Source organism: Geotrypetes seraphini, chromosome 15 (genome assembly GCF_902459505.1).
Source record: "Geotrypetes seraphini chromosome 15, aGeoSer1.1, whole genome shotgun sequence".
Taxonomy (NCBI): Eukaryota; Metazoa; Chordata; class Amphibia; order Gymnophiona; family Dermophiidae; genus Geotrypetes; species Geotrypetes seraphini.
This window is the reverse complement of record NC_047098.1, coordinates 7,642,811-7,661,339: the sequence shown is the minus strand read 5'-3', so window position 1 is coordinate 7,661,339 and position 18,529 is coordinate 7,642,811. Positions and strand designations below refer to the sequence as shown.

At 43.0% G+C, this 18,529-nt stretch overlaps 1 protein-coding gene across 1 annotated transcript in view; it reads right to left on the bottom strand.

Moving 5' to 3' along the window:
* Positions 1-18,529, bottom strand: part of VWA5B1 (von Willebrand factor A domain containing 5B1) — a 94,085-nt gene that overhangs the window by 20,748 nt on the left and 54,808 nt on the right. Inside the window, exons 14-16 of the mRNA XM_033921149.1 lie at positions 9,513-9,744; positions 9,434-9,441; positions 2,940-3,243 (exon numbers count right to left, since the gene is read on the bottom strand). Of these exons, the coding sequence (XP_033777040.1) occupies positions 2,940-3,243; positions 9,434-9,441; positions 9,513-9,744 (544 nt within the window). The remainder of the gene's footprint in view (positions 1-2,939; positions 3,244-9,433; positions 9,442-9,512; positions 9,745-18,529) is intronic.

Genomic DNA, 18,529 nt, shown 5'->3' with positions numbered 1-18,529 from the left:
CATTCCGATTGGGACAATTCCACTTTGGTTCTGTGCTTTTGAGTTTGTGGTTTTGGTTCCCCTGTTTTATTTTTGTATGTATGTTCCAGCATAGCTCTGAAACGCATGGACAGATTTCAACCAAACTTAGTATACATATCACTTGCTATCTGGAAAAAAAAATACCGTGGGGGTGGGAAGGGAGGTGACATGTAAAAATTATCGAAAAAGCCAGATATTTTCGGGCTCGCTGAGATGAATGCCGAGACTCCCAATGACGTTTAAGTCCAAGTTCAGCCTCGTGCAGAGGGCCATTCTTGCTGCTAAAAATGAAGATGTCCTCGAAATAAACAATCAAATACCTCCCGTTTTACTAGGCGTAATCACTGAATACAAGTCTATCGATCCCGGAAGATTGGGATAAATACATATCCGGGCAACACCAGGTAATCAGTTAGTTAATGAATAAAAAATGGTCTCAAGACCATTGTAAGATCTTACAACTTGTGTATCCAAACTCTGGCCTCCACTGGAAGCAAATATAATTTTCGGTAATAAGGTATGACATGATCTGAGTTTTTTTTTTAAATTAAAAATCAATCGTACTGCTGTATTAATGGTATTGCGGTATATAAACTGTTATTATTATTATTATTATTTTGAAAGATGTGAAGTCTATAAAGATTCTTCTGATAACCTGCTAAGGGCTCCTTTTACTAAGATGCGCTAGCGGTTTTTAGCACTCGCTAGACGCTAACACCACCATTGAGCTAGTGTTTGTTTTTGGCGCATAGCGTGCGCTAAAAACGCTAGTGCACCTTAATAAAAGGAGCCTAAGTAAATAATATTACAATGGTCCAAAATACATAAGATTAATGAGTGCACCAGTGATCTAAAAGTATTTCTGTAGCGAATTTTGAAACAAATTCATTGCTAATGAGTGATGCCAAAATATGCAAAATGTGCAAGGCAGCTTATTAACCTTACATACTTCTTAAAGCTGCGCTTCCCAAATGCCGCATCTCAAAAATTGTAAGTAGACCTCAGGGAAGTATAGCTAAAGATTTGATGCCAAAGCTCTTGAGAGACTTCAGGCATCTTTCAACTAATGGGCTCATTTGCATTTCTTTTATAAAGCTTTTTTCTGCAGGCAAAGCAGGTTTTGCACGGTGACAGGTCAATTCCGCGCAAGACATTCGCACGCCGATAAAAACGCGCGGACAACTCAGCGCAAAGACAGTAGCGCGCAAACACAATTGCCCGCAACACAATTGAGCGCAATGATATCTCCGCGCAAGGCAATTGAGCGCTACGACAACTGAGCGCGAGACAATTAGGCGCAAAGATAACTGAGCGCAATGACAATTCAGCGCGCCCCTAGATGGCGCCTGGAGAACGAGGGACACGCGGACGTCCAGCACGTTAACACGTGGTCACGTCAACGCGTTTTCAGTGTGGTTCCCTTGACTCTTTGCGTTTTCAATATGTCACGTGAATGCATTTTCGTTACTAGGGTTACGTTTGTCCGCGCGCGACTGTCTTGCGCGCAATTGTCTATGAACCGTTTTGCACGGGGCAAAATGCCCCTTGTGCATGTGTAAAAAAAAGGAGACCCACCGAAAGATAGATTGTTACTTCCCTATTCTATTTCTAGACCACGTCGCTCCTCTCAACAAAATCTCCTTATAATCCCTTCAATCCGACACCACGGGTAAAACCGTCTCCTCGGTCGCCGCACCGACTTTATGGAACGCCCTACCCAACTAGCTCAGGCACACCCGTGTTCCACCCACACGTATGCCCCCCCTTGAATTTACACGCTAAGTCGGTTGTGCATATGTGCTATTGAACACCGTTGTACACACAGCTCACACTTCCATTGGTATGTTTACAGTCTCTGGACGTATGTGTCAGTGTTTTATAACATAAAATCGTACAAAAAGCCAGCGATATAGACCAAAATGACACTGAAGGTCTCTTTTTTAAAGGAACAAGCCTCAGATCATGGAGTTTTACCCATTCCGGGTTTTTCTCAAAGAGACAAGCAAATCTGTTCTTTTACTCCTGTTGGCATCACTGGCTTGAACCCATCCTCCCTGCCTTTAACTCAATTAATTAATTTATTTCATTAATTCATTAATCTTCTATTAAAATTCATCTCAATAAAAATCTCTCAATTTATATTAAACTAAATCACTTAAATACTTGATACTAAAGAACCTCGTAGTTCATTTCAGAACACAGAACCGAAAGCTAAAATTTTTTTTATAACAGACATTCTTATATGGTGCCTATTTTTAAGCCCACTGTTATAGAATGGGGGGGGGGGAGGGGTGGTGGCTAATGTTTAAGTTTATTAAAGGTTTTAACGGCACTTCGGTTTGCCAAAAGCACAAAATATATAAAAACAAGAAAGTAAAAGTACGCCATAAAAAAGAGGAAAGTGAAGAAAGAAAGAACCCCCCCCGCAAAAAAAAAAAAACCAAAACAATAGAGATAGAACAGAAATGAAATAAAATTTACAAATTAATGAAGTCTAAGTAATCAAAATCTAAAAAGAAAATCATTTTGTTTAAGGGCTCCTTTTTCCTAAGGTGCGCTAGCGTTTTTAACCATGCGGCACGCTTCTAGAATAACGCCAACTCAATGCTGGCGTTAAGGCCTAGCGTGCGCGGGGGGGCAATTTAGCACACACTATTCTGGGCGTTAAGGCCCTAACGCACCTTAGTAAAAGGAGCCCTAAATCTTGTGTAAATAGTTCCCTTCCCACATCTCTCTTTTTTCCTGTCTTTTCATCCCTGAGTGGCAGTCCTTGAAAATGTTGGAATGCTTCAGAACAAATACAATTAGGGAACTCCTTCGGCTAGAAAAGATTTGTTGCTTCATTGGCTCTCTTCTTGTACATGCTTGAATTACTTTTTATTGCTCTACACAAGAATTCATGCGTTGTGTGTCATTACCGTGTTCAATTTCGCATTCCTTCTCTGCCAGCTGCTCAAAATCTCGAATGATTGACTTGGCTGCCAAATGATGGAAAGTCTCATTCCACAGGTCGCCGTCTACTTCTTCCCTGCTTTCCCGCTCTCGGAAAAGCGAGCGGATGTCAAAGGTCACCTCCCATAGGACGGGTTTGTTGCCCTGTAGGCCCTTCACCACAGCCTTGCACAGAGAGCGTGTCTGGGACGTTTCTCCCTTGACATCAAGGTCTTGGTTCTGGAAGGTTAAGTCCAATGCGGTCTCAGTTTCGAAAGTGAAAGAAGGGTGCTGGGCAGAATCTGTAAGAAGGGAACAAATATCTCATATGTAACACTCTGTGATTCTGAATTTGTAGACAGATAACATAAGAACATAAGCAATACCTCTGCTGGGTCAGACCTGAGGTCCATCGTGCCCAGCAGTCCACTCACGCGGCGGCCCAACAGGTCAAGGACCTGTGCAGTAATCCTTTATCTATACCCCTCTATCCCCTTTTCCAACAGGAAATTGTCCAATCCTTTCTTGAACCCCAGTACCGTACTCTGCCCTATCACGCCCACTGGAAGGGCATTCCAGGTGTCCACCACACGTTGGGTAAAGAAGAACTTCCTAGCATTCGTTTTGAATCTGTCCCCTTTCAACTTTTCTGAATACCCTCTTGTTCTTTTATTATTCGAAAGTTTGAAGAATCTGTCCCTCTCCACTTTCTCTATGCCCTTCATGATCTTGTAAGTCTCTATCATATCCCCTCTAAGTCTCCTCTTCTTCAGGGAAAAGAGACCCAGTTTCTCCAATCTCTCAGCGTATGAAAGGTTTTCCATCCCTTTTATCAGACGTGTCGCTCTCCTCTGAACCCTCTCGAGTAACAAGATTCATCCAGTCTTCTGTTCCACCCACTTCATACAAAACGTAGAGGAAATCAGGATACAAACCACAAAGGAACACAAAAAAAGCACAAAGGCCCTTCAAGTTCCGGGCAATTCTGCTTTAATGATGGATCCAACACAGGCCGTGTTTCTGCATCTCCGCCTGTGTCAGGGCTCAGAGAGCCTTGTAGTGCAGTATAAAAAATTAAAATACTACAATGAAAAAATGTTGCCCAAACTGGTAGAAAATCAACAGGAAAGTTAGGGGGAGGGGTCTCGTTTGTGGGGAAAGAGGAGGGGCTTTAGGCATCATCATGGAGTAAGGGTAATGGGTAGGAGACCCTCCCCCAGGCCCGCTCAGTTCCACCCATTCCTGTCCTGTAATGCCCTGACACTGATTTCTTCAAAGCTTTTCAAAACGCAGACAATGTGCCAGATTTTGAAAATCCACCCAGATCCCCAGACATATCCTCAAAAGGAGAACGTGTCCGACGAAATCCGGATGTTTGATAACCCTAGGGAGGAGGGCTCTTTGGAAGACCAGGAAGAGGACTTCGGATGGGGGGGCCAACAATAGTTATGCAGGTCCCGACTGATATTCAGCCAGGACCGCATAACTATCTTATGGGGGCCCCGGCTGAATTCTGGCCAAAACCCACATAGGCTCTGGCAGTCATTCCCGTGACATTTAGACTCCAGAGAAAGGAAAATGGTAAAACCAGAGGACATAATTTGAGGTTGAGGGGTGGTAGATTCAGGGGCAATGTTAGGAAATTTTACTTTACGGAGAGGGTAGTGGATGCCTGGAATGCGCTCCCGAGAGAGGTGGTGGAGAGGAAAACGGTGACGGAGTTCAAAGAAGCGTGGGATGAACACAGAAGATCTAGAATCAGAAAATAAAATTAAATATTGAACTAAGGCCAGTACTGGGCAGAGTTGCATGGTCTGTGTCTGTATATGGCCGTTTGGTGAAGGATGGGCAGGGGAGGGCTTCAATGGCTGGGAGGGTGTAGATGGGCTGGAGTAAGTCTTAACAGAGATTTTGGCAGTTGGAACCCAAGCACAGTACAGGGTAAAGCTTTGGATTCTTGCCCAGAAATAGCTAAGAAGAAAAAATTTTAAAAAAAAAATTTAAGTTGAATCAGGTTGGGCAGACTGGATGGACCATTCGGGTCTTTATCTGCCGTCATCTACTATGTTACTATGTTATGTTACAGTATTCCGTGCCGGTGCCTGGACATGGCCTGGCTTGGAATATTGGGGGCTAATCTAGCCAGCGACAGTCAGGGTTTAAAAAGACATTGACCTTCACCAGCTAAATATTGGCTAGTAAGAGTCTGAGTCGTCTCTTGTGGATGTTGGAGTGATTTAACTCGCTGACAAATGCTGAGAGCGGTGCAGTGAGCGGCCAAGATAAAAACGACTACAGGCGATGACATGATGTTATGTATTGCTAAATCCCTTCAAGACAGTTAATAAAAATGATTTAAAAAAAAAAAAGAACATTAGCTTTTTAGCTGCTATTAAAATCTGGCCTTTTTAACTAGGTCTATAATCATAGCAGTTAATTTTTACTGTTGTTCTACATTTCAATGTTATTTTAGTTATTTAATTTAGGGCTTTTTTTTGGGGGGGGGGGTCTATTTCCAGACTTTTCTATTGTCTTACTTGAGCTTAATGGAGAAAAGGTGGAAGTTTTGATTGATATTTCTCATGACAGCTTTTGATTTGTTTCTTTTTTTGAAGGTTAATTCCTGGCTATCTTTGGCTTTTGCTATTTTTAGTTTGTTTTTCTCTACTATTCTGAATGTTTCATATGGTGTTTTTAAACTTGTTTTGATGTTTGATTTGCATTTTAACGGTTGTAGCTTGCCCTGAGCACTTGCCTGTCAAATAAAATAGTTTATATTATAAAAAACACCTTTCCTTACTTTCTATTTATACCATCACAGCCATCAATCCCTTTTCCCCCCCAAAAAAAAAATGTTATTGATTATGTTGTGAAGTTATTCAGGACTGTATCCATGACTGATACAATTAGCAACGTAAACTTCACCACTTCTCAATGGCTTGGAGTGGCAATTTCGATATGATGTCTAAATCGACGTTTAGACGTTTTCGGAAATGTGCCCAAAAATATCAGGTAGTGAAAATGGTCATTTTCAAAACTATAAAATATATATATATTTTTAAACTGACTATTTCTAGGTGTGTTTACCCTTAGTGCAACTATCTTTTTTGACCGTTTTCGAAAATAAACACATCCAAATGAAAAACGCACAGAACAAGACATTGAGACGTAGGAGGGTCCGGCATTCTTGGTAGACATCCAAGGGGCGATGTAGTGAACTTCACATAAAAAGGCCCAGGTGAACCTCAAAATAACCCCCTAATATGAGGGGTTGCCGAAAAGTTCTGAGCCCATCCAAGAAGAGAATGATGTGGAGAAACTTACAAGTTGTTCGCCCCTAAGTTCAACACACTTGGCATATCGCGTCTGAAGTTTCTGTAACCCTTCCAAAAAAATAATCGGATGTTTGATCATTGAAATAATGCTCCAATGTTGCAATCACCTCTGAATCACTCAAAAATATTTACCCTTTGAAACTCTTTTTAACGTTTGGGAACAGTAAATAGTCAGATGGAGCAAGATCTGGAGAGTAGGTTGGATGGTGGAAACCCCAACTGTGTCAAAACATTCATTGTTCTGCCTGCCTTCTGAGTAGGTACATTGTCTTGCAAAAAGAGGACTCCTTTCTGCAGCTTCCCTCTCCTTTTTTCTTTCAATACCTCCTCTAATCGGCACAGCAAGTTACAGTAGTATTCTGCATTATCTTGGAAGATAGTCAGTCATTACAGCACCTTCCTGATCCCAAAACACTGTGGCCATCACCTTTCTGGCTGACTTTTGGGTCTTGAATGTCCTTGGTCTCGGAGAACCTGAGTGCCGCCATTGCATGGACTGTTGTTTTATCTCAGGATCATAGTGGTGCAACCATGTTTCATCAACAGTAACTAATCATTGCAAAAAGTTGGCACCAGCTCACTGAAAATGTTGCGAAATCATAGAAACATAGAAATAGACGGTAGATAAGGGCCACGGCCCATCTAGTCTGCCCACCCCAATGACCCTCCCTACCTATCTCTGTGAATAGATCCCACATGTCTATCCCATTTGGCCTTAAAATCAGGCACGCTGCTGGCCTCAATGACCTGAAGTGGAAGACCATTCCATCGATCAACCACCCTTTCAGTGAAGAATAACTTCCTAGTGTCACCGTGCAGTTTCCCGCCCCTGATTTTCCACGGATGCCCCCTTGTTGCCGCGGGACCCTTGAAAAAGAAGATATCCTCTTCCACCTCGATGCGGCCCGTGAGATACTTGAATGTCTCAATCATATCTCCCCTCTCTCTGCGTTTCTCGAGTGAGTAGAGCTGTAACTTCCCTAGCCGCTCCTCGTATGGGAGATCCTTGAGTCCCGAGACCATCCGGGTGGCCATTCTCTGGACCGATTCTAGTTTCAGCACATCCTTACAGTAATGCGGCCTCCAGAACTGCACACAGTACTCCAGGTGTGGTCTCACCATGGATCTATACAATGGCATAATGACTTCAGGTTTACGACTGACGAAACTCCTGCAAATGCAACCTATGATTTGCCTTGCTTTGGAGGAAGCTTGCTCCACTTGATTTGCAGTCTTCATGTCCTCACTGACGATCACCCCTAAGTCTCGTTCCGCTTCAGTTCTTGTTAGGATCTCGCCATTAAGGGTGTAAGTCTTGCATGGATTTTGGCTGCCCAGGTGCATGACTTTGCATTTTTTGGCATTGAAACTGAGTTGCCAGGACCTAGACCAGCGCTCCAGTAGAAGTAGGTCGCCATTGTTTCTCATCAGCATTCAAACATTTGGGCACCTACTTGGCTAACATGTTCCTTGGATATCTGTAGTGTCTCAGCAATTGTTTTAGCTGATATTTGCCAATCTGCCAAAATAAGGTCATGGACATGGTCAACAATTTCAGGAGATGACACTGTTTGAGGTCTCCCAGACTTTGCTGCATCTTCGGTCTCAAAACCTCCACACTGAAAGTTTGCACACCACTTCTTCACTGTGGAGTATGATGGGCATTTGCCACTCAATGTTTGCATCATACATTCATAGATTTCCTTTGGAGTTTTCTTCTGCAGGAATAGGAACTTCATCATGGCTCGAAGTTCCACACTTGAAAATTCCACACTTTTCGTTGACATGGTTCAATGTCAAAACATAGCATTACGATTCTGCAAATTGGCACTTTGCAAAATAAAATAATACCCTTTTCAGCAAAATAACACTCAGAATTTAGGAAGCTGGTTGGGCTGAGAACTTTTCAGCAGCACCTCTTAGTCTATGGTGAGCCTTTCAAACCTACTAAACTCAACTGTACACCACATCAAAGGCCCTTATGCCTGCAGATGGAAGGCGCACATTCACCACCAGAAGTGTAGTGGTTAGAGTGTGATATGAGTTTGAGTTCCCATCTCTATGGTTGACTACACACCCGCTAGACTACTCCAGGAACCAGTTTGCTGCTCTACTAGGACTGGCCATAGCAAGCAAAGCTATCGTGGAGGCAGGTATGTATTGTTTCATTCACATCTTTGGGGGATGGGAAGGGGTCAGTAACCACTGGGGGAGTTTGTGAAGGTCATGCTTACACCTCTGCAGTAGTCACTGGTGAGTTTGGGCACCTTTTTGGCACTTATTTGTTATTAAAAAGGGTCTAGCCCCAAATATCCAAATTGTGCCCTAGCCATAACCTCACAAAAGTATTAGAAAATACTCTCATGACTACCCAAACACCACCACCAGCAACACCCGAATCCGGACAGTATTATCTCTACTCGTCTAAACAACAGAATCCGGACAATATTATCTCTATTCGCCTAAACAACCTATCACTATCTACTATCTACTACCAATTTATCCTGGAAAAGTCCAGAACAACAATTGTAACTTAACGCATTCTTGATTATATGTACTGCAATGCTACTGGAAATGTCCAGTCTTCTAACTTGTAATCCGCTTAGAACCGCAAGGCACAAGCGGAATAGAAATCACTAATGTAATGTAATGTAATGTAATATTCAAAAATGTTTGATTATGGCAGCAAAAAATGTCCAAGTCGTAAGCCCACTCTAGTCCCGCTTGAGATGTAGACTAATTGGTGATCAAAGGGATAGATATCCGTCTAGAAAATAGGTTTTGAAAATAGCGAATTGGAAGGGTTAGTGAGTAAAACTTTCTGTCACTTTTTGAACATTTTTCTCTTTTGAAAATGAGCCCACTAATCTATGTAAAAAGATCTATGGTGCTATGATTCATCAAATTTGGAAGGGTATGACATCAAGAGAATAATGCAGATTCTACGAGTGGTGATAAAAGGGTCTTTGTGGGAAAGGTTGAACAATTGAGCCAACAGCCTGAATAAGATGTCTGGAACCCTACAATTACGTCAATATTTACTCCTACTTCTATTGATTATTTCTAGAGCGCTACCAGACGTGTGCAGTGCTTTATTCGTCAATACGGGAGCAAGGCCGTTCAGCAGGCCAGTCTTCACATCGAACCCTACAATCTCTCATGGAACATTCCGTGGAACAAGACATTCTTCAGCCTTCTCTTGAGAAAATTCTAGTGATCACTTACCAAGGTCCCCAGGGCTGCTGAAGGACTGGCTGTCGGAGGACGTGTTCGGAGCAGACGGGATCTCGAGATGACCAGGAAACCTCCCTGCCATAGCCAGCTGCAGACCATCCTGTGACTGAGGAGAATCCACATCATGACAAAAGGAAAGACAGCTTTGGTGAAGTAGAGAGGGGCGCCTGGCACCGACACCTCGGATTTTGGTTGTAGAGATGTAAGGGCTGGTTGTAAATGGCTGCAAAAAATAAGAAGTTGGAGTTGAGAAGATCAGACTTTACATAAGAGCTGTAGGTTTGGATAACTTTTTTTTTTGTAAGGGAAGCAGTGGCGTAGTGAGGGTGAGAGGCATCCAAGGTAGTGGTGCCCCTCCCCTGCGCTTTTTTTTTGCCAATTCCCCCCTCCCCACCTCCACACACTCCTTTCCCGCCCCCTCATGCCACGCATGCACCACTTCCCTTCCTCCTTACCTCTGTAACATTCTTGGCACGAGCAATAACCTCCAAGCTGCTGTCACACAAGCATCAGCTCTTCCTTTGATGTCACTTCCTATGCACGGATCCAGGAAGTGATGTCAGAGGAAGAGTCGATGCTGATGCTACAGCAGGTTGGGGGTTACTGTTCGCACCAGGAACCTTACAGAGGTATGGGGGAAGGGAAGCAGTGCGTACGTGCGGCAGTGGCAGGGAATGAGCAGAGAGGGGGGCGGAGAGAAGGATGGGGGTCTGCACCCTCGCCAAGATGGCACCAGGTGCGGAATTCTCCCCCCCTACTATGCCACTGAAGGTAAATGTGTCTGACTAGAGTAATCCATGTATTTTCAAATTTGATTCTAAAATCCCTGAAACTGTCCAGTCTCTAAGAACATAAAACCTAAGAATAGCCTTACTGGGTCAGACCAATGGTCCTCAAGCCCAGTAGCCTGTTCTCAAGGTGGCCAATCCAGGTCACTAGTACCTGGCCAAAACTCAAGGAGTAGCAATATTCTATGCTACCGATCCAGGGCAAGTAGTGGCTTCCCCCATGTCATTCTCAATAACAGACTATGGACTTTTCCTCCAGGAACTTGTCCAAACCTTTCTTAAAACCAGCTATGCTATCCGTTCTTACCACAACCTCTGGTGTGGCATAGTAGTTAGAGCTACAGCCTCAGCACCCTTAGGTTGTAGGTTCAAATCGTGTGCTGTTCCTTGTGACCCTGTGCAAGTCATGTAATCCTCCACTGCCCCAGGTACATTAGACAGAATGTGAGCTCACCAGGACAGACAGGGAAAATGCTTGAGTACCTGATTTGTAACCCATTCTGAGCTCCTTTGGGAAGATGGGCTAAAAAAATCAAATAATAAAATAAATACTATTCCCAGGAAAAAAGGATCTAAAATTGCACAACTCATCTAAGTTATCAACCAATTCCTCCTCAAGTAAACATCCAAACATATATCCAGTCCTAGTCAAGGAAACATCCCAATGAAAGAACTCACCCTTGGAGACATCAAATCCAGTCCTGAAGTATTTAAGTAAACCTAGAAACACTGCATTGTGAAAAAGAAAAGGAGGGCCTACCATTGTTGTCTACTGGCTCTCTCAAATGGACCCCTGAGGAAGGCAATCTTTTGCTGAAACACGGCCCAAGTAGGGCCAAGGTTCCAGTGTGCACTTTGTTACAAAGTCTAGTTACTACCATGACCTTCTGCAAGCTTAAATTCTGTCAAAGTCTGGGTTTCCCTCTTCTCTGCTGGTAGAAGCATTTCCTCAAGTTCTCTCTGAGTTTCCCCCTACCATCACGAAAGAACCCTCTTGTTCTGTTTTCCATACAAAATTCCATGTTTCGCATCTTTACCGCTGAGTGATGAGAAGTCCTTTTCCCCCCCGATATCATATCTCCAAAACATGTTGAACTTGTTGCTATCCCAAGAATTTTATTTCACTAAATTGCAAAACTGATTGTTTGGATTGGATTCAATTGCTAGCACTGAATTTTATTGAATAGACACACTCCAAAAGCGACATTTTCCCAGAAGACCAATTCAACCTTATTGTTGATTGACTGCTATGTGTTTGTAATTATAAATGATGTCTAAGTATTAAGGTTAAGTGAGTGAACGAATTTTGCCACATGGAATTTCTCCTCACTGTTTTGCTAGGATCCACAATTTAACAAGCAGTAATTTAATTATCTTATAAAATATGAGTGTTTGAATTTTCATGACAGCAGGCTCTTTCTCCTGAGCAGCCCCCCCATACTCCGGATTGCACTCACAGAAAGGCTTCGCCTAACAAAAGACTATCTCTACCTCAGGAAGAAAGTAAAATCTTGGCAGTAGCCGTGGAGGAGCTCCCGGGTCGTCAAAGGCAGCGTGTTTACTTCAGTTATGCTGCCGACAGCCTGAAGACTTATAGCAGCGTTGGGTGAGCAAGCACTGGATCCTGAGGGGTGGTGGTGGTGGGGAACTCTGGATAGGTGCTGGGGAGGAGGGGGAGGAAGACTCTGGATAGGTGCTCGAGCTGCTGTAGGGTTACTAGATATCTGGTTTCCCTGGACAAAAGTTGTACGATTAAAAAGCCGCCTGTACTCCCTATAGAGTCTTCAATACTGCACCTTGGCCCCACATGCAGAAATCCAACAAACCCTCAGCAAATATGAAACAACAGTTACAGAGAGAGAGGAAGTCAAAAAACTGTAAACCTCAGGTAGTCAGATTTGCATATACAGCAATACTAAAAAAAAATGCAAGATATCAGAGATGCACATTTCCCAATTAATAAATTTGAGGTCTGAGTATTTTATTTTCCATTCAATTTAATCCAAGCGTCTCTTCCGGTTTTCCTGGTTTTGCAGGATCTCCTTTTACGTTTGACATTTCTTCTCTTTGCATTCTTCTGTCCTGTCCAGTATCTCTCCTCTGCATCCCTGTTCTTATCCTTCCTCAATGTTCAGCATCCATCCTCTTAATGTTCTTATCCTCCTCTTTATTAAGAATTGCCCCTTCGAACCTTTTGCAATCATCGCCCCTGTCCTTATGCTTACTCCATGTCCAGCATCTCTTCCATTCTTCTCATACCCCACCCTGGGTCCAATATCTCTCTCCTTCTTTCACCTGCCCCCTCTTGAGTCTAATTTAGCAGGCTGCAGTTATCACTTTAAAAAGCCTCCACTGACCACTGTCGGTTCAATATTTTACCCTATAAACTTCCTATTGTTAAACCGTCACTTTTAGAATGTCTTCTCTCTTTTATTCTGAACATCTATGAATATGACTGGCAAATGACATCATATAATCGGTATAAGCCAATCAAAATCAATCTGTGCAAAGAAACATTTTTCTAACCTAAACATGTCCAGTGCTAGGAAGACCAAAGAAAAATTCTGGAACAAAGAACAGAATATAATTAATAATAAACCCCCAAACTGATGTATTTACAAGTTAGACTCCTGTGTTCTTTTCAATTATTGTATGGTTCAAAATGATCACAGTTTTATTTTAAAATGATTCTCCTGCTCACGCTCAGCCAATCAGACCCTTCTATCTGGTTTTCAAACGCAGGCTGAAATTGTCCACAAAGGTCAAAACCTTTTGGCATTCTTTTTCAGCCCCTTGTAACCATGGACTTGCTCAACTTCTGAAAGTAGGAAAAAAAAAAGGTTCAGATTTACTAATGAAGCCGTTTCTTATTTTGCTCAAGCACTCAAGAGGCAGATGAGCAGAGAATGAGAAAGCCAGTTACTTAGCAACGAGGCAACTATGAAGCGCCATGGCGCCTACCGTCTGCTTTTGGGGGAAGAAGGAACCCTGAGAGAAATTTGTCAATCACAGGGGAAAGTGAGATTCTCACTCGTAGAATCTCTGACCGAGAATGCACATCTGAATAACTTCCCTCTGAAGTCAAGGTGGAGTAGGACCTTGTTTTGGGGGATTTTCTCAGAAGGGTCAGGGTCTCTCAGAGCAGGGAAATAAAATGATTTCAGTATATATATATCAAAGTGCCCATCATCCAAGGCCAACATCTCAAAAAGTCACTTCTCAGTACTCTTTTTTTAAAAGCTTTTATCATCATATCCGTATCTTTATTGTAAACCGTTTCTATCCCATGTACTGTCAAATGTATCTTTATTGTAAACCGCTTCGAACTTCACGGTATAGCGGTATATAAGAAATAAATTATTATTATTATTATTATCTTCTCACAACTTCTCCTGAAGATTGAGCCTCTGATGACTGATCATTTAAAGATCTCCTTTTGGCGGGGGGCTAATAGGGAAGCTTTCTTTAAGACTTCATCTTTTAGTGCTTTGTTCTATCAGGGCACAAACATCACTATAGAGAAGCAAGGAATGGTAAGTAAACCCCCCTAAAATATGACCATTTTCAAAGCAAGGAAACATCTACCTTTTTGTTTCAAAAATGGCAACTTCTCAGATGTGTTTGTCCTCAATGCACCAATCCTTTTGACCCATTTGTAGATTTTTTTTTAAATTCCACAAAACAAACCATTGGGGTGTAGAAGGAGCCAGCATAGACTGGCCATACACACATCCCAGCAGAGCAGTGGAGCACCCTAGGGGGCACAGCAATGAACATCACATTAAAAGTCTCAGGTACACATCTCACCTTAACCCCCTTATATTGAATGGAGAGCCCTCCAAAACCCACTCAAAACCTACTGGACCCAACTGTACACCCAATAGCCCTTATGCCTGCAGGTGTCACCTATATGTAGGTACAGTGGGATTAGGGTGGGGTTTGGAAGGCTCACAGATTCTATATTAGTAGTTAGAGTGGGATAAGGGCCTGGGTCTCCATTTCTATAGTTCACTATACCACCCATAAGGCTACTCCAGGAACCTGCTTGCTCTTCTTATATGACTGGCCATAACATCTAATCTAATCCTTAGGTTTGTATACCGCATCATCTCCACGTTCGTAGAGCTCGGCGCGGTTTACAGTAGAAGAAATAGGAAGGAACTACAACAGAGGGTTAGAGGTAGAAGTGTGAAGAATATTTAGAGGACTTGGGATGCCAAGATATAAGAGTTTCCTTGATTCCTAAATTGGAGGGAGGCTTACATTTTTGAGAAAAGCCAGGTTTTCAGATGTTTGCGGAAAACTTGGAGAGAGCTCAAGTTCCGAAGAGGGGAGGTAAAGTTGTTCCAGAGCTCAGTGATTTTGAAGTGGAGGGAGGTCCCTAGCTTTCCTGTATGTACTGCTTCATTCATATCTTTTGGAGGATGGGAGTGGTGGAAGAGGGTCAGTGCCCATTGGGGGAGTAAGATGGGGCCATGCTTTCATTCTTCCAGTGGTCATCTCGTCAGTTTGGGCACCTTGCTATTTATTTGTTATTAAAACAGGTCTAGTCTCATGTCCAATTTGTGCTGAAACACAGTCCTGTGTTGGGGTTTTATTCAACTTGAGCATTAATAAACTGCTTTATAGCATCCTGTTGGCTTTGTTTGATTGGTGGAAAGTCCATTGTCCCGTCCCATGGTTTTTCCTTTCCTTTTTGGCCTGCGTGGGTTTGCATCCTACTGGACTTTTTTGTGACCAATTTGAGTCCTGGATATAGTCTACAATGTTCCCTCTAGCTTGCCGCTCTTCTTTTCCCCTCCTTCCTTCTATCTCCCATTCCTATTCGCCCCTCTCGCTATCCCTGACTCCCCGCTTCCTGCATTACTAGTGTGCCTAAGCTTTGGTGAGCAGGGAGGCATTAAAGTCTTGTCAGAAGCTTTTCTGAGTTGCCATGGAGACTCCATTGGACACTAGCTGCTCACTACCCTTTCCCTTATTGCCAGCTGTGTCAGAAATCAGTGAATATCAAGCAGAGGATAACACATTGACAACTCAAACATCCAAAAAATGCAAATAGGTCTATCAGGCTCCCCAGTGAAATTCCCAGGAATTATTCTAATTCTCTGTTCCAAAGGTTATTGACTCAGCAAAGATTTCTCTAGTCTCCCTACAAGTCCTCTTTCTAGCATGGAAACTAAAGGCAAGAAGAAATACCATTTCCCAAATTTTGTCTTTTGTAGGTCAAACACCCACATCTCAGAGTGCCTTCCAGCGCCTCAAAACATTGCTGAAAACATCATTCACAAAATCTAACATTAGAATAACATGGAAACATGATTACTATCATTTGACGTTTAGTCCATGTTTCCAACTTTATCTCAAAGAATATAAACAGTAGATAAGGACCATAAACCTCGTCTAATCTGTCCAATTTCATTCCTGTAGCATTGTGTTTCTCTGCGGTTGACAGTGTTATGATTACAAGGCAGACACACTGAGGCCATAAAGCATTGAGTTACAGCCCCCACAGCCATCATAATTCAGGCATCCCTGTGTATGTCATGACATCACCAATGACGTCACAAGACAGAATCAATAGCACCTGCAGTAGACGAAGCAATCAACAGACAAAGCTGCCTTCAACGGGAGCTGGATCGATGTCTAAAGCCGGCAGCCAGGGCATCTGTCAGATTTTAGGAGCAATTAATGTGATAACGTCTACCACAAAATGAACTATCACGTTTTGGAAAAAATACAAATTGAAATATAACACAGAGCACTTGCCCTCTGGACAGGGTCTTTGACTAAACTGGTAGAAATGGTTTCTTTTCTAACGGCACTGGTTTCCTTTATACAATCTTTGCTGCCTCTCACTCAGCTTGAGTATAAGCGTATAATCTCTTATTTCAGCTTCCAGCTGCTGCAGGGAAGAAGCCTGAAAGGATAAATGTGTCCATGCTGGACTGTTTTCCAGACTTCCTTATGCATTCTCTCTTCTTTTCAGGGGAAGTGACTCGGGGATGGCCTCAGGCAGCTTAGAGGACCTTCATCCTTTCTAGGCTTTAAATCCTTTTTCAATCCAGCCATTAAAGCGTTCTAGAGAGTGAATTCCTCCAATATCAAATCAAGATCTAGGCGCAATCAGGGTATCAAACTCCTTTAGGAAGATTTATGCCTGACCCCTCTTCCTCTTCTGGTTTTTCCTTTCATATTCTCTGTGCACAATCAAATCTCTGGCATTCCAAGAAGACCAGGTCCAACCAGAGAGGCTACATTGTTGAGGTCTTAGACTTTGGGCTCCTTTTACTAAGGTGGGCTAGCGTTTTTAACTCGCGCGCTGCCCCCCCCCCCACGCTATGCGTAAAAATTAACGCCAGCTAAACACGCACTAAAACCGCTAGCGCAGCTTAGTTAAAGGAGCCCTATATGTTCCATTAAAGATGGAACCATGCCATATTGTGTTACCTAAAACTACCTTATTACCTTCCTATGACCCAGAAGTTCAGTTCTTCCAGGTGTACATAGCATACTACATATTAGACAGTCTCTGTTTGGTGCATTCATTCACACTGTAGGGCCGGAATCCAGTCGGATTTTCAGGATTTCCCCAATGAATATGCATGAGATCTATTTGCATGCACTGCTTTCATTGTATGCAAATAGATCTCCTGCATATTCATTGGGGAAATCCTGAAAACCCGACTGGATTCCGGCCCTCGAGGAGGAACTTTGACACCCCTTCTGTAGGGTTACCATATGACTCCAGAGAAAAGAGGACGGATTGAGACGTCCGGGTTTTACTTCCAGTGAAAGTGATGGAAGTAAAACCCGGATACCTCAATCCGTCCTCCTTTTTATGGAGCGCAGACAAGCAGTCCACTGAGTCCTCTGAAATCAGATTTGAAGTCAGATGTGACAAGTGACCAGGAATCTAGCGCTCCCTGCTTAGAAGACCCGTAACCTCTAGATTTTGATCAAAAACACTCTGTTTTCACTGTACCCCTCATAAAAATGTGAGATTATAAGATCTTTCCCCTTTACTTACAAAATCTCTCTTTATAAGGGTTTTCAAATGTTTGTATCTACTTGGAATAAACACATCTGGCATTTACCTGCTAATTCCCAGCACCATAAAAAAATAATTAAACACAACAGATCATCAGCAGGTTGAACTTGGGCTCTGCTAATGCCTCTTCCTCCTCCTCCTTCTCCGCCTCACTTCCAGGTACATGTTCATTTTGTTACTCCTGACAGGTCAGTATATCCCCAGGGACTCTGCCACGGGATTCATTTTATGGTCCACCCTGTGACTTCAAACAGTGAGCTATGAACTGGATGGGTTTTGATCCGTAAGAAAAATTGATGTGAGATATCAAAGCACAGAAAATCAATACGGCAGGAGAGGAACAAAAGCAGGTTACTCCCCAACCTAGAAACTAAGACTTCCATTGTAGGCTCAAAGCAATAAATACCAATAAAATTCCCCAATGCAAAATAAAATGAGTCTTCTATTGAATAAATTCCGAGAGACATCACTTTTTGGGCTCCTTTTCCGATGGTGCGCTATTGTTTTTAGCGCACGCACCAGATTAACACGCGCTAAAACCGCTAGTGCACCTCTGTAAAAAGGAGCCCTTTGTGAATGACTCTCAATTTTTGTGCTAAACACACAAAAAAAAACCTTTGCCGAATCTCTTCATAAAGACAATAAATCGATCCCAACAAAACAAAGAAATGCTCAGTTCCACCGGCACTTTGTCCAGGTTTTGAAAAGCTTCTAGCTCGGGACCGCGTCGGAAGGGCATCTGCGCAAGCAATGTGGTGATGTCATGTGCACATGCCTGTGAAATCATTGCATCACACCTGCGCAGATGCCCTCCTGACGCGGCTCCGAGTATGAGAACAGGTTGAGGGAGCAGGGCTGGGGGGGAGGAGGGGATGCTGGGACAGAATGGGGCGTGACTTGGCCAGAACAGGGCAGGGCTGGGTAGAAGTGGGCGGGCCTAAGGGGTGGGGCCATGGATCCGTATTTTACAGTAGTAAAATCTGGTGACCCACGCAGAGGTAACATAGTTTTATCCTCCTTAAAAAAAAACATGGAATTGATAGAATGGTGCTTGAATCAGCCAAATATCTTGGGCCTGCATATTCAAAGCGTGATACCTTTGGAGTAAGAGTTGTATTCTGAAATAATACCGGCTCCTATTGAGAGGGAGACAGGCACTATCTAATCCAGTG